Source organism: Haliotis rufescens, unplaced genomic scaffold, assembly GCF_023055435.1.
Source record: "Haliotis rufescens isolate VD_foot unplaced genomic scaffold, xgHalRufe1.0.p SCAF_15, whole genome shotgun sequence".
NCBI classification, from domain to species: Eukaryota; Metazoa; Mollusca; class Gastropoda; order Lepetellida; family Haliotidae; genus Haliotis; species Haliotis rufescens.
In genome coordinates, this window is record NW_025963835.1 from 24,895,405 (window position 1) to 24,923,119 (window position 27,715).

The 27,715-nt window shown below is 44.7% G+C and overlaps 1 protein-coding gene across 2 annotated transcripts; it reads right to left on the minus strand.

The window, feature by feature from the left end:
* Positions 1-1,322: 1,322 nt before the first annotated feature.
* On the minus strand, positions 1,323-27,414 carry LOC124150998 (retinal-binding protein-like). Of its 2 annotated transcripts, XM_046523221.2 has the most exons (15): positions 27,267-27,414; positions 22,491-22,586; positions 20,875-20,943; positions 19,400-19,469; positions 16,114-16,157; positions 15,675-15,737; positions 13,326-13,514; positions 12,871-12,946; positions 9,985-10,065; positions 8,388-8,471; positions 7,850-7,956; positions 6,324-6,463; positions 3,756-3,904; positions 3,059-3,164; positions 1,389-1,522 (listed from the first exon to the last, which is right to left on the minus strand). In XM_046523221.2, exons 2-14 carry the CDS (start codon positions 22,503-22,505, stop codon positions 3,061-3,063), a joined length of 1,191 nt encoding a protein of 396 aa, XP_046379177.2. In that variant the 5' UTR covers positions 22,506-22,586; positions 27,267-27,414; the 3' UTR covers positions 1,389-1,522; positions 3,059-3,060. The 2 variants fall into 2 exon arrangements, with proteins under 2 accessions (XP_046379176.2, XP_046379177.2); XM_046523220.2 differs by lacking the exon at positions 3,059-3,164 and having other exon boundaries at positions 1,323-1,522; positions 27,267-27,412.
* Positions 27,415-27,715: the final 301 nt, after the last annotated feature.

Genomic DNA, 27,715 nt, shown 5'->3' on the forward strand with positions numbered 1-27,715 from the left:
GTTGTCGAGGCACTGACGCCTGAGTATTCATTCCCAATAAAATACATGATAAATACAACATGAGCACACTTTCACAGGTAATGTACATTCGGACACTCAACCATAATAACTTGGACCCGTGGTGATGCCGGCTAATAATAGGTCCCCAGTAGCCGAGGACCGCGACTGTAGGACCCCATCGCGTCTCTCGGCCAGGTCCCCAGCAACCCATGCTGGTCGTAAGAGGCGACCAAATTGATCGGGTTGTCAGGATTGATGGCGTGTCATCGTATCCCAACGGCGTTGATCGTTGTTCACATATCAATCACTGGATTGTCTTGTCCAGACTCGATTATCTACCGCTGTCATATAGCTGGAATATTGCTGAGTACGGCGTTAAACAACAACAACAAATCATTCTTGGAATACAAGAAGCTCATCGTGAAAGGATAATGAATAAATAAAACATCCATACAAACACATGGTGTTATACTAGCAACGCCCTAAACATGAATAAACTACTATAAGCGTTACATAACATCAAGGTAATGATTTATGCCGGATGTTTAAACGTCGATTAGTGTGTATACATACTGAATAATGTTTTCATTCATTTCAGTCATATTGAAACACTTAAGCGAGGGAGAATGGCATTGTGGCGTTTTTATCAGTACTAATAAGACATAAAGCATATATGCTTGACACAATGTACTCATGTTGGGATCAGTGTGGCGACTTGTTGATGCCTTCACTTCCCAAACTCACAACACATATACCCCCACGTTGTATCACTGATGGTGAGATTGCCTCACCTCCGGCCAAACATTGTCCCACCCGATATACCCCCGCGTTGTATCACTGATGGTGAGATTGCCTCACCTCCGGCCAAACATTGTCCGACCCCATATACCCCCGCGTTGTATCACCGATGGTGAGATTGCCTCACCCTCCCCTCTGGCCAAACATTGTCCCACCCCATATACCTCCGCGTTGTATCACTGATGGTTAGATTGCCTCCCCTCCGCCCAAACATTGTCCCACCCCATATACCCCCGCGTTGTATCACTGATTGCTCCACCCTCCGCCCAACCCATATTCTTCCACGTTGTATCAGTGATGATGGGATTGCCCCACCCCTCCGACAAAACCTTGTCCCGCCCCATATACCTCCGCGTTGTATCAGTGATGACGACATTGCCCCCATCCCCTCCCCCCAGCCCCCACCCCCACCCCCTCCCCTCCCAATGCTTCTCTCACCCAACCTCACAGACATCCGCGTGATGCCAGTGAAAGCTAACAATCATTCTCCCCCACCCACACACCCCCCCCCCCCCCCTCCCATTCAAAATATCCGCTGTCTCCCACCCCTACATCCGGGTGGTGACAGTCGTGTCAGTGATGACGAGGTCTCTCCAACTCCCATCTCCCACGATCATATGGTCAATCTCCGTCTCAATGTTATCGTCTGCTGCCACTATCTCCACGCTGTACTGAATCTTCTTGCCTCGCGCCCAGCTGAACGAGTTGTCGAAACACAGTTCGTCTGGAAGAGAGATAGGGAGTGAGTGAGTATGGTTAGAAGCCGCTTTGGGGAATATTTTAGCATTTTCACGTAGGGGACACCAGAAATTGGCTTCACACATTGTACCCATGTTGGGAATCGAACCCGGGTCTTCGGCGTGACGAGAGAATGGGGAAGAGCCTTACAGGGAATTCTCGTTGACACGGACTTCCAGTCTAGAGATTAAATTTGTTTAGTTTTAAGGTGTTAGCAGAACTCCATGTTAATTCCATTATATTTTGTGACACAGGTAAGATACACATCTTCCGCGAAATATTACCTCAATTTTTGTTATTAGTTTGACTACGCAATATGATCTTCAAAGAGTGAGCGTGTACGTTTAACGCCGTTATTAATAATATTTCAGCAATATCACGGCGTGAAACCAGAAATCGGCTTCACACATTTTACCCATGTGGGGAATCGAACCCGGTTCTTTGGCTTGTCGAGCCAACGCTTTAACCACAAGACTACTCCACCACCCCGAGCTTCAAAGAGCAACATAGAAAAGAAACAAGACGTGGTGCATGTTCTGACAAATTAAGGTTGTGTACTGGTAAAACCATACATTGACTTTGTAGGTAGAAATAAATCTGATGTCGATTTGCCAATGCAAATGACTAAGTTTCAACTCTCGGACATCCCCGACACTGGCGTGGCCACGAACCAAACAGCGTGAGCAAAACGTGTATGTGGCAGACGACACAAATATCTAAATAACGTTTACCACAAAATGACTCCAATTACAGAGATAGGACGTAAACAAGGCTACTTTTTGCCAAAATACTATAATAACCCCGCAACGCAAAGGAACCTCTTGTCCAGAATAAACGCTTGAACATAACACAAGGCTTGCAGTATACACGTATAAGTACATCCACTTTAGGATTGTATTCTGGAGGAGACGTCTGTATGTTTGAAACATGCGCAGCTAGATGAAACCTATAATTATGGTGTATGATGAATCGCCCAAATACACGCATGTGCGATACAGACAGGTGAACATGTTGAAGAAGATATACCAGACGATGACATGAAGCAGGCAAGAGAGGAAATGACATGACGCCGACAACAGAGATAGAGACCCAACGCGGACACAGATGCAGTAGCGCGAAGCGAACATCAGAGGCAGATACATGACGCGGACAATAGAGACTTGACGCGGACAACAGAGACTTGACGCGGACAACAGAGACTTGACACGGATTTGACGCGGACAACAGAGACTTGGCGCGGACAACAGAGACTTGGCGCGGACAACAGAGACTTGACGCGGAGAACAGAGACTTGACGCGGACAACAGAGACTTGACGCGGACAACAGAAACTTGACGCGGACAATAGAAACTTGACGCGGACAACAGAAACTTGACGTGGACAACAGAGACTTGAGCAGACAACAGAGGAAAATGCCTGGTGCTGACAACAGAGGCAATGACTAGATGAAGACATCAGAGGCATACGCTTGACGCTGACAACAGATGCAATGAAGAGATGCAGGCGTCACTGTAGGACCTACTGCTAGGTGCTGTCCTCCACCACCATTGATGCAGGAATCTGCTCTATGCAATAATGCAGGGTCTTTTGTCGGAAGAGGCTGTATTTGTTATCAAATCGCAGAGTGTCTGAAGTGGAAGGGTTAACACAACAGAGGTTAGTTGGAGGTAAAGGGTTAACAGTGTCGTCCAGTTGTGGCATACATGACCAAGGATCAGACGTGCTTAATCAGAACGTGCAGGTAATTGTATTATGATGAGGTGTTAGGTGATTAAATACTATTAATGTGAAAACATTAAAATGGTATTTCGTGGTGAAATAAAACTTTGTGCCGGAACTTCTTTCAGTATGCTTTATTGACACTCGTTTGTTGTTCGGACTGAATAGATAATAAATAGGACAAATTTTTTTTCTTAAAATAACATGTTTATCTCATTTTGTGAACTGAAAATGTTGACATTTTAACTCGTGGCTACGTCACTCATGACACATCAACTTTGTCAGGTTGAGTGATGAAATGTCATTTGACAAATAAAATCAAAGGTCTCCTGTTATACGTGACAGATAGTCTGTTGATTATATATGTAACTCTGATGATGATTTGTTTAAAATAAAGCCAACATCCGTTTGATAACCGGTTTAAAACAATTGAATAGAAAACAATGAATTTTGTTAGTTTTGAATGTTATCAGACACAGGCAAGGTGAAGGTCAACCTACATGTTCCCGCCTCCTCGCACGTGCAGCTGCCATCCTCTGGTACCATGTGACTGTTGACGCGTTCTAGAGGCAGGATGGGTATCTTTGCACCCTCTCTCAGCAGGAATACTCCAAAACTGATGTCGAATCCTTCCGTTTTAAATTCCCACCTGGCAGACATAAAATCACGAAAGTAAATTAATCCTCTAATAACACATTCAGTTTTTAGCTCACCTGACTAAAAGTAAGTGGTGTGCTTGTCTGTCGTTAACATCTTCACGGAAGCCACGATTCCAATGAAGCTGAAACTTAACAGGCTTGTTCCCAGCAATGATAACACCTCAATTTGTTCAAGAAGTTCCAGGGGGCACGGTTGGCCCAGTCGTCTAAGGTACCGCGATTCGCTGTGCAGAGTTGCGTCCCATTGACACGCCAGAACCCTATGAATGTGGCTTCGAATCCCGGTTCGCCCCAATTATGTTTCTAGGTTTGTCAGCACCATACCCGTGCTCGTGGGTTTCACCGAAGTGGTAAACGTCTGAGACCTGCATCACTCCGGGCTTTCCTCCCACATTAAGCTGACACGTCGTGATATAACTGATATAATGTTAAAAGCGGCGTTAAACACAACTCACTCACTCACTCAAGAAGTTCGAATCCGATTTTCAATTTGGCCGCCACAGTAACCACATTGAAAAAGCCACATATGGTGTTTACTAAGTCATTGTTTGTTAAACATATAAAGGAATTTGGCACTAAAACCATTCTGTTAGCGGACATGTCTTTGGTCGTTTCTCAGCCAATTTTAATGTAGTGAAATTGGTATTTGTTTCGTTTGCATTTTGATAATGATTTTTAATTCTCTGAAAATGCCTAGTTGGCTCTGTAAACTCTCCTCCGATGAAGAGGCTGAGAGATCGGAATTTGAATGTATGGCATGTATGCTACGTCTTACGATGACATCACATGGCGTTTAAATTAATAGGATTTTCATATTGGAGTTAAGCACCGCACAAAATATTTGGATATCAATGTTGACAGCAACATTGGCTATACATAAACCGGTGAGATACATTGGCGTGGCACTATTATTTTTCTTGTGATGTTTGATATAAACAAATACTCAAGGAAAAAGAGGTGGTGAAACTCTTCCTGGTTGTAGCCAAACAATGCTGTACAAGCAAAGATTGACTGCAAACTTAACTATTTACATGTTTACATGAAAAATCTGGCGTAGACATTAAATACATTGTTGCCCAATCTGTTTTTACCTTGTTGTAGGCTTTCAGCATCTTCCCGCGGCAAGGGCGTTAACTGATTATGAAAGTCCAGTTTCCACCCTTGCTGAACTAGGCTGGAATTTCGTGATTCGACCGTAGCGTCACCGGTGGCTATTACGAGTTATGGCCCTTCTATGGCCCACCTATTGACCAATCAGATTCCACCTCTCATATCATTTGCATTTGGCGGCGGCGCCCAGTCAAGACGATCTGATCGATATTCAATATCCATATTGTAATAAAACGGGCCTCGCGAAGTGCATCAAATCACTTGAACACCTTGATTAAAAACGTGAAAAGATTTGGCAAATATCTGTCGACGCCCACTTGACGGTACACATGCTTTGCAAATCGACCGAAATCTGCACGTTGAAATCCATGTTGTTTACGAACCGGATGATTGTCTATTTCGTTTCGCGATTTTGATTTGACTATGCATAGACTCATAAGTTCAGTCAAAATGTAGCTCCGGGATTCCAGCCGAGTTCGGCAAGGGTGGAAACTGTACTTTTACATTCAGTTAACGCCCTTGCCTCGAGAAGATGGGTTTCGCCACGACATCTTCGTGTTAAACCCGATGGTTTGACGCTAAAGATAGCCGTCCAATCGTAACACTCTCTTGAGCTCTAGGAATGATCTGCTAAGTGTGCGAAATGAGAGATGGAGGTACGGTAACGTCTGAATCCAGGGTACTTACATCATGAGACAATCTACCATGACGCTGAAGAAGGCTTGATTTTGATTGGTCAAAATCAGACATCTAATTTTATTGATACCTCAAAATCACACGGAAAACCTTGAGTATGAAAATATCGATCTATCGACAGACTACGCATCGATTACCGACAACCCATTAGCCTAGACCTGCATACGTTCGATGTCAGAACAAATTTTAAAGCTAAAGCGTTCGGTTCCAAATAAGAGATATCGAATCTACAGGAGGACGGGGGCGGTCGGGTAGCTTAGTGGTTAAAGCGTTCGCTCGTCACGCCGAAGACCCGGGTTCGATTCCCGACATGGGTACAATGTGTGAAGCCCATTTCTGGTGTCCCCCGTCGTGATATTGCTGGAATATTGCTAAAAGCGGCGTAAAACCATACTCACTCACTACAGGAGGACAACCTCAAATCTCCAAAATGAATATATAATACCGTGGATAATCAAGAATGGTATTTCTCTGCTAATAAAAGACAGTCTAATACCGCCATTCCATGAATTGATTGACATTGTATAAACAGTGTGCGTGTAAGTGTGCGCGCGCGTGGGTGCGTGCATGCGTGCAAGTGCGTCCATTGTGTCTTTGTCGCACCTGAGGATGCTGCCTGGCGTGTCCACCTCATACTTCAGGATGATCTTGTCTCCTCGAGGAATAGTGGTGGTCTCCATGTTGTCAGTGTTGGTCAGACTCTGAAGGTAGTAGCTCTCCGGGACATCACCGCCCGCAGGGATCTGCAGTCACAGAGTGAGTGAGTGATTGTTTATTCGTTGTTTAACGCCGCACTAAACAATATTACACCTATATGACAGCGGTCTGTAAATAATCGAGTCTGGACCAGACAATCCAGTGAATGATAGCACGAGCATCGATCCACGCAAATGGGATACGATGACATGCATCAACCACGTCAGCGAGCCTGACCACCCGATCCCGTTAGTCGCATCTTACGACAAGTACAGTAGCCTTCTACGGCAAAAAGAGTGTTTGAGTGTGTGAGTGGGTCAGTCGCGTGTTTAATGTTGGACACCACAGGTCGCAGACTAAGGGAGTGATAATATGTTTACGCCGCTTTCTGCAATACTCCAGTAATATCACGACGATGGACATCATTCGCAAGCTCCACACATTGTATATTGTGGGGAATCAAAGACGAACCTTCGAATATCCGAGCGAATGCTTTAACCACTAAGTGTGAGTGAGTGAGTTGGGTTTTAACGCCGCTTTTAACAATATTCCAGTTATATCGCGGCGTGTCAGCTTAATGTGGGAGGAAAGCCCGAAGTGATGCAGGTCTTAGACGTTTACCACTTCGGTGAAACCCACGAGCACGGGTATGGTGCTGACAAACCTAGAAACATAATCGGGGCGAATCAGGATTCGAACCCACAATCATAGATTTCTGGCGTGCCCAAGGGACGCAACTCTGCATAGCGAATCGCGGTGCCTTAGACGACTAGGCCACCCGTGCCCCCCTTAACCACTAAGAATACCCCAACGCCCTTTGTCACGCCGTAGACGTATACCGACTTGGTAAAACCCACCAGAGACCATGGTCTCTGAGCCCAGCAACAAAATGCTGACAAACCAACCATCATTATTTATACATTACTGGAGGGGCGGTCGGGTAGCCTAGTGGTTAAAGCGTTCGCTCGTCACGCCGAAGACACGGATTCGATTCCCGACATGGGTACAATGTGTGAAGCCCATTTCTGGTGTCCGCCGCCGTGATATTGCTGGAATATTGCTTAAAGCGGGGTAAAACCTCACTCATTCACTCACTCGCTATACATTACGGGACAGGGATAAGGTACTAAATTCAACATTTTTCACTCTTTGTCTCATTGTTCACCCCTGAATCCTGAATACTACATAAAACAATTCTCAAAAACATTAAGAAAAGGGTAGTTTTAACTAACTGAAATAATATCGAAATTTAAAAAAAAATTAAAAAAATTACGCACACCATTAGTTAATTTTCGATGTTGAATCTGTGTACCAAATACGATTTTAATTGCGTCCGGCCTACCACAATGGGTCTGGAACCTTCTGGATAACTCCCCAATTCTCGCCTACCAAAAGGGGGTTGGAAGCCTCTCAAAACTCAGCACTTTGCCTACCAGCTCTGAACAATAAGGGTCGCCATCTTTGCCTTTCATAGCTCCACCAAGGAAGACCGGAAGTTGATCAGCGTCGATGTGTTCCAACAACGCTCCCGAGAAGTCCCCTGGAAGAGAGTATATTAGCATGTGTATACTCAACAACGTAACAGCGTTAATATAGATTTGTGATATACTCCTCAAAATAAGTAAGAGAACACCCGATTTTGTTCATATTACTTTTGTCAATATGTCATGGCAAGGGTGTACTTTAACTTCTTTTGAGTAGTATATCTATGACACTGCGCGATGAGCCGCGACTCAGAGGGCCGAGTATGGGCACCCACTTCCTAGTCTGTCATACAGACCCTGAAACAAATATAGCCAATAAAGCCCATGCAAGTCTATCTGAGGGGGCAAGTCTAGATTAGTGCAGAAAATATATACTGAAAATAAAGTCTCTGGGGTCGTTTTTATTATATTTTTATTAAGATGATTTTACAACTGTTCTTTTCAGTAAGATATGTTCATTTTAGAGACTAGGTGTTAGTCTACCCACCTCCAAGTACATGGATCTTGTTCTTCATTTCCTCACTGATGAGCGGGCGGCAGAGCTTGTAGAGCAAGGGGAAGATCCGGGGAGCTGGGGGGAAGATCAACAGTGTCAGTGAGTAATTCAGTATAATATTATAGAGTTTATCGTCGCTTAAGGCAATATGAACCAAATCACTAGAAAGAGCCTCACGCATTGTACCCACGTGTAAAAAAATCAAATTGTTCGGCGTGACGTACCAACGCTTCCCATCAAGGCTACCCCGCCGCCCTTAAAACATCAGCACGATCTGTGGCCCAGTAAGAAACCGGCGTAGTGGCCTAGCAGTTAAAGTGTTAACTAATCAAGACGAAGACCGGGTTCGATTCCGAGAATGGGAACAATGTGGTAAGCCCTGTTTGCTCCATCGCGATATTGATGGTACATGTATATTGTTTAAAGCGGCTTAAAATCCAACTCACCCATAAACGATACAACGCAGTCAAGCAACGATTCTACGTACAGTCAAACCTCCGTTTATGGTCTTATAACGACACTTGGGGCGGCGGGGTAGCCTAGTTAGCTCGTCAAGCCGAAGACCGGGGTTCGGCTCCCGACATGGGAACAATGTGTGGAGCCCATTTCTGGTGTCCCCCGTCGTGAAATTGCTGGAATATTGCTAAAAGCGGCATAAAACCATACTCACTCACTCACTTTTACGACGCTCTCAAAATAAGACAACCCTCGAGGATCCTGAGGACTTCATAGGCAATAAGTATACTCCATACCTATATAAAGTGTGGCTTTAGGTAACGGACAGATGGTGATTGACAGAATACTTAATTGGGTTATATGAAAACCCAAAACATCTGTTGAAAACTATTCGAGGCAAAGCGGAGCCTTTTAATGTGGACAAGAGTGAGTGAGTGAGTTGGGCTAGACGCCGCTTTGAACAGTACTACAATTACATCCTGGCGTGTCAGCTTGATGAGGACAGATCGAAGTAATGAAGGTCTTTGACGCTTACCACTTTGGGGAAAACCATGAACACGGATGTGGTTCGAACAAGATCAGGCGAAACGGGATTTGAACCCACGACCATATGTTTGTTTACACCTAATGAAAGCAGCTCTACACAGTGAATTGCGACCCGTGAGGATTCTGGGTTAGAATTGGTCTTCTGCAACCCATGCTTGTCGTAAGAGGCGACTAACGGGATTGGGTGGTCAGGCTCGCTGACTTGGTACATGCAAGTCATTGTATCCCAATGGCATGGATCGATGCTTATGATGTCAATCACTGGATTGTCTATCCAGACTCGATTATTTACAGGCCACCGTCATATATGTAGAATATTGCCGACTGCGGCGTTAAACAAGAAACAAACAAACAAACAGTGAATTGCGGACGACTGAACCACCCGTGACCCCAGGTTTTGGAGGGTTCTATCTTGTGCAAGAATAGTGATCACATGACAATATAACATTGGGTGAGTGAGTGAGTGAGTTTAAACTTAACCTCGCATCGGCATTATTTCAGCCTTAGCGGCAAGAACAAATTGCTACGTATACAATAAAACACAGAACAATGTCCTTCAGCTGCATGTGTTTTAGTGATGACTGACCGTTGACAACAAACATCCTCTTCATCATCTCGGGGTAGTTGTCCTCGAGGACTTTCACCAGGTAGAGATACATCTGTAGACCTGCAGATACACACGTGTTCATAAACAATAAGGTGAATCACACTATATGATATTCCTGGGGGTGGGGCTTTTGACAAATTGAAGAATCTGCTCCCGAAAATACCGGAATGAAATATAACGTTAAAAAAATCCTTCACCCGCCATGGATTCCATGCTTCTAAAATAAGGAAGGAGGTTCAGGGGTGGTGTGGGGAGAGAGTGTCAGGGGTGATGGTGGTAATGATGGTGGGGATGGTGATGGTGATGGTGATGGTGATGGTGGGGATGGTGGTGGTGGTGATGGTGATGGTGATGGTGATGGTGGTGATGGTGATGGTGATGGTGATGGTGATGGTGGGGATGGTGATGGTGATGATGGTGATGGTGATGGTGATGGTGGTGATGGTGGTGATGGTGATGGTGATGGTGATGGTGGGGATGGTGGTGGTGATGGTGGTGATGGTGATGGTGGTGATGGTGATGGTGATGGTGATGGTGGGGATGGTGATGGTGATGGTGGTGATGGTGATGGGGATGGTGATGGTGATGGGGATGGTGATGGTGGGGATGGTGGTGGTGGTGATGGTGATGGTGATGGTGGTGATGGTGATGGTGATGGTGATGGGGATGGTGATGGTGGTGGTGGTGATGGTGATGGTGGTGGTTGTGATGGTGATGGGGATGGTGATGGTGATGGGGATGGTGATGGTGGTGGTGGTGATGGTGATGGTGATGGTGGTGATGGGGATGGTGATGGTGGTGGTGGTGATGGTGATGGGGATGGTGATGGTGGTGGTGGTGATGGTGATGGTGATGGTGATGGTGATGGTGATGGTGGGGATGGTGGTGGTGGTGATGGTGATGGTGATGGTGATGGTGGTGATGGTGATGGTGATGGTGATGGGGATGGTGGTGATGGTGATGGTGGTGATGGTGATGGTGGTGATGGTGATGATGGTGATGGTGGTGATGGTGATGGTGATGGTGATGGTGATGGTGATGGTGGGGATGGTGGTGGTGGTGATGGTGATGGTGATGGTGATGGTGGTGATGGTGATGGTGATGGTGATGGGGATGGTGGTGATGGTGATGGTGGTGATGGTGATGGTGGTGATGGTGATGGTGGTGATGGTGGTGATGGTGATGGTGATGGTGATGGTGGTGATGGTGATGGTGATGATGGTGATGGTGGTGATGGTGGTGATGGTGATGGTGATGGTGATGGGGATGGTGGTGATGGGGATGGTGGTGATGGTGATGGTGGTGATGGTGGTGATGGTTGTGATGGTGGTGATGGTGATGGTTGTGATGATGGTGATGGTGATGGTGATGGTGGTGATGGTTGTGATGATGGTGATGGTGGTGATGGTGATGGTTGTGATGGTGGTGATGGTGGTGATGGTTGTGATGGTGGTGATGGTTGTGATGGTGGTGGTGGTGATGGTGGTGGTGATGGTGATGGTGATGGTTGTGATGGTGGTGATGGTGGTGATGGTGGTGATGGTGATGGTGATGGTTGTGATGGTGGTGGTGGTGGTGATGGTGGTGATGGTGATGGTGATGGTGATGGTGATGGTGATGGTTGTGATGGTGGTGATGGTGATGGTGATGGTGATGGTGATGGTTGTGATGGTGGTGATGGTGATGGTGGTGATGGTGATGGTGGTGATGGTGGTGGTGATGGTTGTGATGGTGGTGATGGTGGTGATGGTGATGATGGTGATGGTGGTGATGGTGGTGATGGTGGTGGTGATGGTGGTGATTGTGGTGGTGATGGTGATGGTGATGGTTGTGATGGTGATGGTGATGGTGATGGTGATGGTGGTGATGGTGGTGTGGTGGTGGTGGTGGTGATGGTGGTGGTTGTGATGGTGATGGTGGGGATGGTGGTGGTGGTGATGGTGATGGTGATGGTGGTGATGGTGATGGTGATGGTGATGGGGATGGTGATGGTGGTGGTGGTGATGGTGATGGGGATGGTGATGGTGGTGGTGGTGATGGTGATGGTGGTGGTTGTGATGGTGATGGTGGGGATGGTGGTGGTGGTGATGGTGATGGTGATGGTGGTGATGGTGATGGTGATGGTGATGGTGATGGTGATGGTGGTGATGGTGATGGGGATGGTGATGGTGGTGGTGGTGGTGGTGATGGTGGTGGTTGTGATGGTGATGGTGGGGATGGTGGTGGTGGTGATGGTGATGGTGATGGTGGTGATGGTGATGGTGATGGTGATGGGGATGGTGATGGTGGTGGTGGTGATGGTGATGGGGATGGTGATGGTGGTGGTGGTGATGGTGATGGGGATGGTGGTGATGGTGATGGTGGTGATGGTGGTGGTGGTGATGGTGGTGGTTGTGATGGTGATGGTGATGGTGGGGATGGTGGTGTGGTGGTGGTTGTGATGGTAGTGGTTATGGTGATGGTGATGGTGATGGTGGTGGTGGTTGTGATGGTGGTGGTGGTGATGATAATGGAGATGGTGATGGTGGTGATGGTGGTGATGGTGGTGATGGTGGTGATGGTGGTGATTGTGGTGGTGATGGTGGTGGTGGTAATAAAAAATGACAGACAAGAGGGGTGGTCGCGAAATTTTATCACAATAAATGGGGGACATGAAAAAAGGACGCAGTTCTTTTTTTAAAAATAGCAAGGTTTTACATTTGAACATTATACATGTACAGGGATTGGTCATTTATAATAGGTCGCCCACTCCTCTGGATCCGCCTATGTGTGTGATAGTGCCTGTAGATATATGTGAGATCATGTTGCTCCAGACTAAATACTGTTGACGGGGTTATATTCTGGAGATGGTTCCATGCTACCTACCCGGCCTCCACATCATACGACTACTGACGCCCTCCATGTCGAACACCACCGTGATGCCGTCCACTCGCCGGCCCAGCTGAAACAGTAAAACTGATTAAGGACAACACCTTCTGAAATTAACCGTTTCACGGTTTTAAATACTAACGCCTGAAGTACACTGCTACCAATTGAGAGACTCGACCCGTGAACATCCGGGTTAGAATAGGTCTTCAGCAACCCATGCTAGCTGTAAAAGGCGACTAACGGGATCGGGTGGTCAGGTTCGCTGACTTGGTTGATGCATGTCATCGTATCCCAATTGCGTGGATCGGTGTTCATGATGTCAATCACTGGACTGTCTGGTCCAGACTCGATTATTTACAGATCGATGTCATATAGCTGGAATATTGCTGAGTGTGGCATTAAACAACAAACAATCAATCACCAAAAGACTCACCCACCCACGCCCGCTTTACCTTCTGGGACTGCGTTTCCCAGTCGCGGACAGTTCCCTCACACTGCAGGATCTTCGTCTTCTCCAGGTCCAGTTTTTTGCAGGAGAACATGATTCCTTTCATGTCCAGACGCCCGTATCTCTCCACCCGGACCGGCGACCCCTCCTTGTCGTACCCGCAGAACCCACCCGTCAGGTACTTCTGCAGGACCTGAAGGAAACAGAGCTTCTCAGTCGCCGCTCTCAAACTTAAATACGAGGATTGTTTGATACGGTCTAAGCCTCACACATAAGTAACCCGTGAAGATCTGGGTTAGAATAGGTCTTCAGCAACCCATGCTTGTCGAAAGAGGCGACTAACGTGAACTGGTGGTCAGCAGACTTGGTTGATGCATGTCATCGTATCGCAATGATGTAGATCGATGCTCATGATGTCAACCACTGGATTGATTGGTCCAGATTCGATTATTAACAGACCGCCGTCATACAGTTGCAATATCGTTGGTGCGGCGTTAAACAACAAACAAACAAACAATCACATGGAAGTAATCGTACGTACTAAGCAGGGGTCATGGAAAAACAAAAAAAAATTGGCTCAACCGACTCAATTTGTGTCGATTTTCCTCTCAGACATCAGGGGCACGGCTGGCCCAGTCGTCTAAGGCGCCGCGATTCGCTGTGCAGAGTTGTTGCCCTTGGGCACGCCAGAAACCTATGAGTGTAGGTTCGAATCCCGGTTCGCCTCGATTATGTTTCTAGGTTTGTCAGCACCATACCCGTGCTCGTGGGTTTCACTGAAGTGGTAAACGTCTGAGACCTGCATCACTTCGGGCTCTCCTCCCACATTAAGCTGACACGCCGCGATATAACTGGAATACTGTTAAAATCGGCGCATAGCCCAACTCACTCACTCACTCTAAGACATCATGTAATACCCACAACAGTAAAGTTCACTTTAACGCAATTCCTTCTCTGTGAGGTTTACAATTTATAAGAAGAGAAGAAGAAGAAGAAGAATATTTTATTATAGTGTCACCCGCTGTACATATAAAATGACAAGGCAAGAATGTAAAAATTCAGCGGCCGGCCAAAATGGCCTACGAGGCCTAAGTCAATCCTCGTTAACCTATACATGACCCAAACCTCCCGGGGTATGATGTAACGACTTTGTTGAAACATCTGTTATAAGTCATAACCGTTACTCTATCTTGAGTATTAGTTCCTCTCCGGGAAGAGAACAGGTCTTCAGCAACCCATGAAATGTAACACATTTAAATTGCAAGATCTAGGATTTACAATTAAATTGTATAAACAACCTTTCAATATGCTTCAAACGTTGACTTTTGCTTCGTTAAAAGGCACATGAAACATCAAACGAACCTCCTCGAATTTTTAATAACTGATGGAAATGATTAAGGGAACATTTAGTTTTAGACACAGTAAAATGATATGATATCATGGGTTCCCAGCCTTGTCTGTCAAACAGCTTTGGAAACAATTCACACAGACAGATCTCAACATTTGATTCTGACGTACTGAATGTGCATGAGCGCTATTTCACACGTACTGACAACAGAGACAGTATAATAGATAATCTATTATATGGTCCCTGTTACATTTTTCATTGTTCCCTTATTCGTTTCAATCAGTATATTTTCTACCAAATCCTCGAGTCTCTTAAACTGTTACTGCACATGTACTGACAACAGAGACAGTATAATAGATAATCTATTATATGGTCCCTGTTACATTTTTCATTGTTCCCTTATTCGTTTCAATCAGTATATTTTCTACCAAATCCCCGAGTCTCTTAAACTGTAACTGAGCACGTGGTCTGCATGAGATCGCATTATGACGAGTGACGGGAGAAGCTGCATGCGTGGCGTGATGCAGGGGATTATTCTGAGTTGTGATCGATGTCGGGAGAAGCAAAACCCTCTCGGAACGCCATCACGGATTAATCCAATTAGTACAAATGCGGGTCATATGAATTCCTGCAAGGGGTTTGTCATTAGTTCATTGTTTAATATGTTTAATGTCGAAATCATACCGCTTTGCTATGCAGTAATAACACCATGCGGGGAAGTGCTCACGGATGCGGGAAGCAGGTTTAAAAACTTGTAGTCATTGCGCCCAGTTATTGAATGTGTGCATGTATCACAAATTACGTGTTATATGCATGCACGGACATGACATGTCTCAGTATGCCGTGTATATGTTACAGTCAATCTGTAGATTGTCTGACATTTTTGTCGTTTTGTAAATTGCTTGATTCACTTAGGCAGTTTACAAGAAGCCTAAATATTGACACACTCGGTCCATTTATTTAGCATGCATGCACGGGCAGGCGAACAAGCGTCTGAAGTCTCACCTCTGGGGGAGTGTAGTTTTTGACAAGATCTTCTATCTTCATCTTTTCTCTGTAGGCCATGCTCTGAATACAAGAGTGAGTTCAGTGAGTGAGTGAGTATGCTTTTACGCCGCTTTTAGCAATATTCCAGCAATATGACAGGGCATCTCCAGAATTGTGCTTTACACACTTCGCTCATCTCGGGTTTCGAAACCGGGTCTTTGGCGTGACGAGCGAACGCTTTAACCACGAGACTACCCAAAAGTTCCTTTTGTACCGGATAGTGTAAAGGAACAGATCCAAGATGCGACTTTTGCAAATGGTAATAAAATGTTACTTCATAAATGCTGAGCAATGTTTAATCAATTTTATGTCACTGGATAAATTGATAATTTGATACTGGTTTATTCTATTCTATTCACGTCATACCATTAGGTATTCATTGTAAAATTGTACTCACCGTCCTATACATGTGTTCGGCTTTGGCAACGTCGAACTGCCGGGCTGTTGACAACGACAAAGATGTAATGAGGCTTGTGTAAATAGGACCTAACGTTATATCATACAGGAAGGGTGAATGAGTGAGTGAGTGAGTTGGGTTTTAACGCCGCTTTCAACAGTATTCCAGTTATATCACGGCGTGTCAGCTTAATGTGGGAGGAAAGCCCGAAGTGATGCAGGTCTGGTGCTGACAAACCTAGAAACATAATTGGGGCGAACCGGGATTCGAACCCACAATCATAGGTTTCTTGCGTGTCAAAGGGACGCAACTCTGCACAGCGAATCTCGGCGCCTTAAACGACTGGGCCACCCGTGCCCCCAGGAAGGGTGAATGGGAGAGTTTAGTATAACACAGCTCTTAGCAGTATGTCTTTTGTTTGTTTGTTGTGTAATGCCGCACTCAGCAATAGTCAAGCTATAATAATAACAAGTCCATTTATACTGTGCCTGATTCCATTCACCATGTTAATGCTCATAGCGAACTATGTTTTAGCAAATAATGCTGATGAAAAATGAGTAGAGCAAGATTGGATAGTGTTGTCTGAAAAGGTGTGTTTTCCCCATCAGCCTTAAAGGATGCAAGCGATGGCGATAGCTTAAGATCAGATGGTAGTTTATTCCATAGCGAGGAAGCGCAGAAGAGGAAAGATCTCTGACCAAAGGTTTTGGGACGGGTTTCCGGGACTTGTAACATGTGGCTATTCTGAGAACGGGGAGATCTGGAAAGCTTGTATTTAGGCAGTAGTTCGGTAAGATATAATTGGGCTGTTTCCATGTAGCATTTGAAGACCAGGGTTAGAATTTTGAATTCAATTCTAGCTTTGAGTGGTAACCAGTGTAGCGACATCAGAGCAGGTGTTACTGAAGTCCAGTTTGATGTCTTCGTGACGATACGTGCTGCTGTATTTTGTACACGTTGGAGCCTGTGGAGTTGTTCATTTGTGGTGTTACTCATGACACTGTTGCAATAGTCAAGCCGCGATATGACTTACGATCCAGCCAAAGTGTGTGCAGCTTCTTTTGTGAGTAGATGAACGCTTCCAATGTTGCGGAGATGAAAGAAGCATGACTTTGAGACAAGGCTTACATGTTGTTCCATAGTAAGTCCACTGTCCAGAAAAACGCCAAGATCTTTCACTGATTTTGAGAATGCGATATGGGAATCACCAACTTGTATTTTGTTAGCTCCCTCTTTCTCAAGCTTTGTTCTGGTACCAGTCAATAAAGCCTCTGTCTTATTGTCGTTTAATTTTAGTTTGTTTTCAATCATCCACGACTTGATGGCTCTGGTGCAATCTTCGATTTTTTTAAGCTCCGTTTCAGTTTCAGATAGCATGAAAGTCTTCATCAGTTGCGTATCATAGGCGTAGCAATGATAGCTCATTAGCGGCTTAGAGATGATATGACCCACACTTTTCGTGTACAGTGTGAAAAGAGTGGGGCCAAGAACTGACCATTGGGGAACAAAACTATCTGATGTTGCCTCATTGACCGTGACTGACTGAAAAACAATCTGGAATGATGTTTGTGTGACTGTCATGGATGGACTTCTCATCTAGGTTTTGTCAAATGTTTTGTATCTTGTTAACAAAGTAGTTGCTGAAATCACTGGCTAATTGTTTGCTGCTTGCTTGAGTCTTTTCCGTCTTCTTGCCATTCAAAGAGAAAGTGAACTGATAGAGATCGCCTGGACGTCCCGCACTGTCCTTGATTTTCTGTAGGCAGTAGGCTGTTTTAGAGGTTCTTATCTGCTGAGGGGGCACGGGTGGCCCAGTCGTCTAGGGCGCCGCGATTCGCTGTGCAAAGTTGCGTCCCTTAGATACGCCAGAAACCTATGATTGTGGGTTGGAATCCCGATTCGCCCCGATTAGGTTTCTAGGTTTTTCAGCACCATACCCGTGCTCGTGGATTTCATCGAAGTGGTAAACGTCTGAGACCTGCATCACTTCGGGCTTTCCTCCCACATTAAGCTGACACGCCGTAATATAATTGGAATACTGTTAAAAAAGCGGCGTTAAACCCAACTCACTCACTCACTCTTATCTGCTGAGTAACGACACTGCGAGCCGCTTTATAGATCTGTCTATGAACTTCCAATTTTGATTTACGCCACTGACGTTCGGCAATACGTCTATGTGCCTTTGCACGTGAAACACTATCACAACACCGAGGAGCTGCAGGCTTGGCTTGTCTACACCTGGTGCATGTAGATGAAGGAGATTGGAGAGCGTAGAGTGGTAAGACTGGCAAATCTCGCCTAGATCGTTGGTTGGATTTATCAGTAGACAAGATTTCTTTCTATATGCCGGTGGCCTGTAAATAATCGAGTGTAGACCAGATAATCCAGTGATTGACATCATGAACATCGATCTATGGAATCAGGATACGATGACATCAACCAAGTCAGCGAGCCTGACCACCCGGTCCCGTCAGTCGCCTCTTATAGAAGTATGGGTTGCTTAAGACCTATTCTTATAGGGATCTTGACGGGTCTCGAATGTCAGTGATATCACTGCGTGACAGCGTCGTCGTGAGAGAGGAAAGTAGGCGTGTATCACGATGGTGAAGCCCACGAGCAAGGGTGTGGTACTGACAGACCAAGCGTCATTATCAGGGCATGGTAAAGAACACAACTCTGCACAGAGAATCCACACTTGCCCTATGCGCCACCTGTGCCCATCACGTAATAACTACTACTGGTATCACTACCACGACGAATTACGGGTGAAGATCCGGGTTAGAATTGGTCTTCAGCAACCCATGCTTATCGGAAGAGGCGACAAATAGGATCGGATAGTCAGGCTCGCTGACTTGGTTGATGCATGTCAACGTATCCCAATTGCGTTGAACGATGCTCGTGCTATCAATCACTGGATTGTCTCGACCATTTAAAGAACGCCGTCATATTGTTGGAATATTGCTGAGTGCGGCCTTAAACCCAACCAACCAACCAAACAAACAAACTTACCTGGAGTGATCTGAACAAAATACATGCATACCAGCTTCATCTTCTTCAAACAAATAACAATAAAGTAATAAACAGTAAAATCTTAAACGCTTAATCGATCTCAGAGAGCTTTTATATAGATAATGCTTCATAATGCTTCATACTGCTCCACCTTAATTACAGAGTTTTTGTTTTGATTTTCTAGAACATGTGTTATTCCCCTTTAATGGGTCTACATGAGCGTCTTCCGGGAGTAGTGGGGAGAAGACGACATGTCTTTCAGAATAAGACCACTCACCTTTCAGCCATTTAGTCAGCGAATGGTCGTCGTGTCTGTCAGTCAACAGGTCCTGGATCTGAACTTTAAACTAAAACAAAACAAGGTATCTGAATATTGACTGGCCACTGTTGCCTGCACAACATGCGATATTATGGCATTGCTACACAAGCACCAAGGCAACGCCCTCCTTACAAGTGGCGTACCCTCAAACATGATTGCCACCAAACTGTCATTTTTTTACAGTACATAAATGTATCGGGACGGCATTCCTTATTTTTTTCAAATCATGTTTTTATTTTACCGTGACGTTAAAAAAATTTAAGCATTTTTCCAAAGCAAAAAAAGCAACAAACGAGGTAACGTGTATCGTTGTCAGATTCCCATCATGGGGTCACTGTGACCTTGGCGAGTGAAATATTATGTAAAACGCCGACCAATCAGCAACTGTTGCACTCGTCACCACTCGCCCCTTTCCGTAATCTGATATTCGGCTTGTCCCGGAATAACACGAGTTGGTCACGAATGCAACTGTTGTCTTCCTATACCCAGGGCTGGACACCGGGGTATATACAAATCCTTACTATACATCTACTCCAATAGTCCATTTCAGACCAGTAGTTCATAAAACATACAAGATTTGGGAGGAACAAGTGTATTCCTTGAAATAATCTGTCTCCGAAAACGATGGAAGAAAAATATTCTCGGAAAACTGTTCCTCCCTACCCCAATCTGGTGTCCTGAAAAACATGTTTTTCTTTAAGTGTTTTGTGAAAAATAGTCTGTCTCAAAGAAATGTTCACAGGCCATCTAGAGTGAGTGGATATGGTTTTACACCGCTTTTAGCAATATTTTAGCAACATCACGACGAGGTCACCAGAAATAGGCCTCACACAGTGTACCCATGGTAGGGAATTGAACCCGGGTCTTCGGCGTAATGAGCGAACGCTTTAACCACTAGGCTACCCTATATGTGCCTCAAGAAGATGAAATGTGTTTCTTCTCTTAGTTTCACTACTAACTAATGAGAGTGTCTAACCCTGCCTAACACCTGACACACAACCCGCTGTCCAGAACATGGTTAGCTATAGTATTATCTTTTCAACCCAGCATCTTGTACATGTCTATATATTTATATTTATCATAGTGAGTGGGTGAGTTGGGTTTAACGCCGCTTTAACATTATTCCAGTTATATCACAGCGTGTCAGCTCAATGTGGAAGAAAGCCCGAAGTGATGCAGGTCTCAGACGTTTACCACTTCGGTGAAACCAGAGACCATATTATATGGTCTCTGGTGAAACCCACGAGCACGGGTATGGTGCTGACAAACCTAGAAACATAATCGAGGCGAACCGGGATTCGAACCCACAAACATAGGTTTCTTGCGTTCCCAAGGTACGCAACTTTGCACAGCGAATCGCGGCGCCTTAGACGACTGGGCCACCCATGCCCCCTATATTTACCATAACATGCATTGTCCCCCTTCCCCCTTACCTTCTGTAACGCCGGGTGCCCCTCGCCTTCGTCTCGGACGCAGGAGCCATTGTGCTGGGCCAGTGTATACTGTGGATCCATAAAACAACTTCCTCTACAACAGCATCAATGTCTGTCACAACCATACACTCACACTCAATTTGTGCTGTGGGCGTCTGCGATCGCCTTCACTTCTAGCACCAGTTCAATAAGTGATGGTCTGATTATGCTGCTGCTGCTACTGCCACTGCTATAGGAAACTGACTTATACTTAACTGATTCAGTAATCTGATCGACTTAGCTATGTAGTACTGCCAGTCTAGACTTGCTCGCAGTCTCTTTCTCGCAAAATAATTCAGGCAATTCAAACAATTCAGATTTCGTTTTAATCGTATCCGGAAGAAAAACTAGGATATTTTACATTCACCCATGCTGTCTCTTTATATCTTTATATCAGAAGCAATGTTCAAATCACGAAAGGGCAGAAAAGTTCACCAATCAGAAAGATCTGTCACAGTTGACTTGGGCGAACTTGGGCAAATTTATGTATTGGAAGATTCGTTGTGTGTTGTGTAGAAACAGGTTTTCATGATTGTAGTGTACATAAACGCGATTGTCGTAAAGTCTATTTACCTCTAGCGTGCACATTGGTCGCGTTGCGTGTGAAGAAGGCTAATTCTGTCACATGGTCCAGTTATCTACTTAGCCCGGAGCATGCAGTGGGGATTTCTCCGATGACCTTCACTCTACGTACACGGAATCATCGATTGATCACTGACAGGTGCTCGATGTATGAGGGGTAGTGAGTATGTTTGAGTATTCCTGCAATATCACGGCGTAGGACACCGGAAAATGGGTTTCACACATTGTACTCATGTGGGGAATCGAACCCGGGTCTTCGGCGTGACGAGCGAACGCTTTGACAACTAGGCTACCCGACCACTCTGTATGAGGGGTAATATGTTTTGGACTCGGGTCTCGGGGAGGTTGGGATTTGGATCTGGGCAAATGTTTTACATGTATGGTTAGAAGGCCAACAGAACCGTCAAGCACTATTTCTCCGTTCTCACTCAAGTCTTTCTCCCACACACGGATGTGTCATTTACATTAGGTCGACCGAGACAACTCACTGGGGAATACAGCTCGGTACATTTTAACAGGTAACAACCACTTCCGTGGTCTAGTGGAACAGCGTCTGACGTCAGAGTGGAAGGTCATTGGTTCGACCCCCTGACCGCGTCATACCAAAGATGTGAACGAATGGTGCTTGTTGTTGCCCTGCCTGGCGCTTGGCACCACACAAGGATTGGTCGGCTCGGAGCCACTATATGGTGGAAATGGTATCTCTATAAGTTCGAACTATAAAACAGGCTTTTGTCCGGACTAGTAACACACACACACACGCACACACACACACACACACACACACACACACACACACACACACACACACACACACGCACGCACGCACGCACGCACGCACACGCACGCACGCACGCACGCACGCACACACACACGTCGCTATTTGAATGAATAATTTTGAATTCCACGTTAACCTCCACTTCACTTCACCGCACTTTACAGGTAAACATGTATCAGTGTTAAAACACTCAAGGCTTCATTACAACACATCTTACTTTCCGGCGATGCATCTTCTAGTTAAGGGACACTGATGATGTGTGGGAGTCGTCGTCATCCACGTCGTCGGTGTCGCTGTAGTTCATGCAGCAGCTCTGAAGCCGAAAGAATCATTATCAACACGTCTTTTTAGTAATATGTTAAAGTATGGGAGGGCCAGACTCAGGTCACTAAGCGATCGTAACACTAAGATGATCGTAACGTCCATTCTTTAACATAGACTTACGACAGTCGTAGCACTAAGATGATCGTAACTCCCATTCTTTAACATAGACATACGACAGTCGTAGCACTAAAATGATCGTAACTTCCATTCTTAACATAGGCTTACGATAGTCGAAGCACTAAGATCTTTGTGGGTCCCTGGCAAAATGTTTGTTTGTCCTGTAACGACGCACTCAGCGATATTCTTACATCTGGTCAAACTTATCCACTTAACCGTTAAGATAAAACGTGGTTTTAGCAGAGCTCCAGATAAGCTTTTGGTGTTGTGGGTATTTTACCCATGCATTTTAAAATCATTGGGTATCAGTAATTCTATCTGGGTATTCAAATTTCTGTTACCCATTAGTTTTTACATATGTGGGTATTTAAGTTAAATATTTAAAAACACTATTCATCTAGTCCCTGCAAACTGGTGTCGTGTGGGTTCGAGAGCTTTATAGGACTCAAAAATACCACGATACTTCCACAAGAAAGTGTGATGGCAAATGATCATGATGTGACTGTCATCGTGGAGGTTGGCAAGGTTGACGGATTGCCCGTTTATAATTTCAAAATAAGTTGCTGATTTGCTAATCGAATACGCAGGGTTACTTCACAATATTTTGATGATACGCACAAGTTTTTTTTTGTAGTGTATCTGTAATGTTCGTTGCGTATTTGATACGCTTGGGTTATATTTTACTGCGTATTTCTGCATTTCTGATGCGTATTTCACGCAGATACGCAGCTTATCTGGAGCTCTGTTTAGAGAAACGGAATATTGATGTGAGAGTTATGAGAAGTATATATAGCTCCCTCCATCACGAATCGTGTTGAAAGTGTAAATGTTGTCAACAAACCGAGTGTGGTTGTCAAGGGTTTGAAGTAGACTGTCGGGCAAAAGAAAGTATACACTTGATAATTAGATTTGATAAATAAAATTACAAACGTTATGAAAACGTTGCTAGGCTGAAAACAGTCCCGGAAATACTGCAGACTTAAGGTCGAGTCCTCAAGGCGAGTTGCGGCGCCTTAATCGATTGTGTCATCCGTGCACCCTGAAAACGGCTGTCAAGAATTATGTATGGTATCACAGAAACAACATTGTTGCGCTTTCGCATTGTCGCCCTTTGGTAAAAGTAAAAAACAGTATTCAAAGCGCGACAACGCAACAAGGGGATAAAAGGTCAAAATTTCGCGTTGGCGCATTGTCGCGCATTTGTTAATTTTTACCCTTTTTGCTTGGTTTTTGTAGGGAGACAACGCGACAGTGGCCTTTCTAGGATTCCATAGCTAGAAGACAAAACGTCGAAAAGAAGTTTGAAAACAAATCCTTTTGTTATCAGTTTGTTATATTTAGGACCGACCTTCCACCAGAATTCTACGACAGCTGTGGGAAACATTAAACACGTTATAGTGCATGAAAATCTTGTCCTAAACAGATTACTGTTAATGAGCCAAGTTAAATGTCAGTCGTGATGGAAATAGGATCTTGCTGTTATTACATTTGACGACACTACCGCACACTAGTCTGTCCCTGAACCATATTATTTCCCTTCCACACACCACTTTCTGTAATACTATAGCCCTAAATGAAGCAAGTCTAGGTTTCAACAGGTTCTGAATCGCCCATCTCACTGCGGCTCCTTTTCAATTTAAATGGAGTTGCTTGTTTCTATCAAAATAAAATGTTTTCAGAGACCAAGCGTTAGTCTAACCGTACGCGTACAGAAACGCTTAGTATGGCGATTTTCAAACGTAAACCGTGACGTTACCGAAACGAATTGCTCCCGCATACATATATTGCTTTATGCCATTTGAAATGAAAAAAATGAAGCTGGTGTATTTTGTTCAGATGACAGTAAATGATTGGGGTCTGAAAATAATCGTGTCTGAACCAGTCATCAATCATGAACATCGGATTTATGCATTTGGAATACGATGACATGCATCAACCAAGACAGCGAGCATGACCACCCGATTCCTTCAGTCGCCTATGCAACAAGCATGGGTTGCTGAAGACCTATTGTGACCCGGATGTGCACGGGTTATACCAGGTAAGTAGTAGTCGCTATTATTGCACTTAAAGAAGTACGATGGATGTTTTTTGGTTGGAGAAAAATTAAACTGCTGCTCTGAAAGAAAAACCTTGCATATTAGACTAGGGTGGCTTGTACGTCTGTCACCTAGGTGTTTTGTTCAGTGTGGGCGACGTACAGACATTTACAATACATTTATTTGAACCTTCTGTAAAAGTAAGGCAAAGCAAAAGCAATTAGCACTGATTATCATTTATAAACAATGTTTAGAGCATTTCGATTGGGCACTGGGCTAATCAATTCGCCGTCCTCCGTAAACGACATTTCTCACGTCCGGAAATACACGACCCGTCACGAATGACCTCACATTTCTCAAACTGGAAATGTCGGCGTATTGTCCACTTCTATGCGCTAGCCTCAGGTCAACAATCATTGCTATTTATACCCGATTAAACCTTATCACACCAGCGTTAGAGGGGTACCAGCCATGCAACTCACGCCTGGTCAGCTATGAAAGAGGCCAGTTCGCCGTGGACATTTAGAGGATTATTGTCATGTGTAATAAGTTCACACTTGTCAGATCAGTGTCACTTAGAATATCCTTACAAGTCGAGAGTATGCTGGACGTAAAGGCTACCGCTACTTTAGTGATGAAGGTCATACTTACAGGGACCGGTGACGCATCTTTATAAATGCTTAGCGACCAACTTCACGTCGCGGTGTAAGGATCTGTAAGAGCATAAGAGACTAACCATCCTTCTAATCTTAGAAAAAAATACCAAAGGTTAATGAAATAACCAAGGGAAGGTTGTCACATTTTCTTTCGTCACGTTGTTATATTATTACTATTGTTAAATTACATATGGTCATAAGGGGATGTCCAACGTACGGCGAACGCTAAATTCTGGCCAGATCGGGGTTTCTAAAAACGGGCCATGCGTATTCGGAAACCAGAATACTGAATCTTTAAAGAAATGTGCGTATCCAGCCAAATATATATCAAATGTCCACAGATATATCCTTGTGTGTGAAACAGGAAACTTGAAGGAAAAAAATAATTTTACAAATGTGAAACATGTATACTTGTTGTCTGTTGTATAACGCCGCGATGTTCCACCTTTATGATGGTGGTCTGTAAATAATCGAATCTGGACCAGACAGTCCAGTGATTGACATCATGAGCATCGATCTACGCAGTAGGGATACGATGACATGCATCAACCAAGTCAGTGAGTCTGACCACCCGATCCCGTTATACCTCTTTCTGATATTATCTGATGTCACAATAAACATAACATACAGTATAGTGTATAGTATTTTAAGAAAGCTAGTCCGCTAAAGGGGAACTCTTTCCAAAGGTGTGGCGGTGGCGTAGCCTAGTGGTTGAAGCGTTCGCTCGTCACGCCTAGGACCTGGGTTCGAATCCCCACATGGGTGCAATGTGTCCAGCCCATTTCTGGTGCCCTCGTCGTGATATTGCTGGAATATTGCTAAAAGCGGCGTAAACCATACTCACTCACTTTCCCTAGGTATTCTCAACATAGCCCCTATGAGAAGTGTTTGGTCCGTGTTTGTCTGAGTTGGTTAGGGCTGTCATAATCAACTAAACCGCCACATTTGTATTCATTATTGGATATGGTAAAATATACAAACTAGTATTACATAATTATACATATATGTACCTAAATACAGAACGTCATGATGAACCATCCTCGGTTACCCAGTGTATATTATCTCTCCATTTTATCATGATAAACACCCTTAAGCCATTCGCTGTCATAAATTCGTTTGGAAGGTGACGTCAAATCCTCCATGCCTCTTAGCAACTTTCCATATGAATTCTCGTGCGTATCAAGTGTTGGATTGGGCGATTCTCTTCTGTGTCAGTCTTTCGAATCGGACCAAACATGTATGATTAATGACACCCTGGACAATCGAGGATGAGCTCTACTTCCTCTTTGTAAAGATTCACATGAAGGTTGTGCTGGGTAATCGAAAATTTAAAACCACGCGGGAAGCATCCATGAAAATCATGTATAGCTCTACAACAAACCCACACTTAAAGTAGGTGTCACATTGGCATGACGCCATCACGAGCTACCGACGTAAACGAAGCAAGCATGGCGGACCACTATACATGAAGCTTAATTGTCTGACGCAGGTTGCAACAGCAGGTTCTTTAATGCTGTGAAGTGAACTGAGGTTTAACGTCGCGTTGAAGATTGTTGCACTTATATAACTTGTATAACTGCGTGTGCTTGTGGTAATCCAGACTTATACCGGTTTAATAGTGCTAGCCCTCGGAGATACCATGTCCCAGTTTAACATGGATACCCCACTCAGACACAGTATAAAGCTCCTTATTTTATCCACGCATATTAATAACAAGTACCCTTTTTAACGTCTTTGGTGTGACGCGGTTGGGGATGGAACCCCTGACAATTGACAATTAAAACATATAGTATGTGGTACCGATATATATGTCACCCACCCACATGTAGAACAGTACACAGACTACAGGGACAGACCTACCTCAGTCGCTCACTCAGCCAGACCACTGACCCACGGCTAGTTTGCAATGGTCAGTCAAAAGCGATCCGTGTTCCGATTGTCATGCTATGCTGAGTTTTGACAATGCTCAACGGGGAGAGGTCAGGCGGTTTTAAATGGTTCACATTCCTAGTTTTAGTACACACCTAGCGGGTCTGCGTTAGAAAAACAGACTTGTTGAAAAACGGGTGTCAAAACGCTATTGCCTCGCTTTCGCTAAACTGATGGCGTAATAACAGTTACGAAATGCAAGTGCACTAAACATTTTTAGAACATAATGTCAGAGGTCTTGAGAGTTTCTGTTCGGGTTTGTTCCATGTGTGATATTGCGTGCGTGATTGATTGATTGATGTTTACGCCGTTTTTTTTAGTATTCCCCCTGGCAACATTCTTCACAAATTCTCCGACCGCCTCTGTGGTCTAGTGGTAGA

What these genes read in the sequence shown, in the direction of transcription:
- LOC124150998 (XM_046523220.2), bottom strand. An exon ending in GGGAAACGCAGTCCCAGAAG is followed by an intron (nt 12,947 to 13,325) that starts GTAAAGCGGGCG and finishes TTACTGTTTCAG; the next exon opens with CTGGGCCGGCGAGTGGACGG. An exon ending in GAGGATGTTTGTTGTCAACG is followed by an intron (nt 8,472 to 9,984) that starts GTCAGTCATCAC and finishes TCTTCCCCCCAG; the next exon opens with CTCCCCGGATCTTCCCCTTG.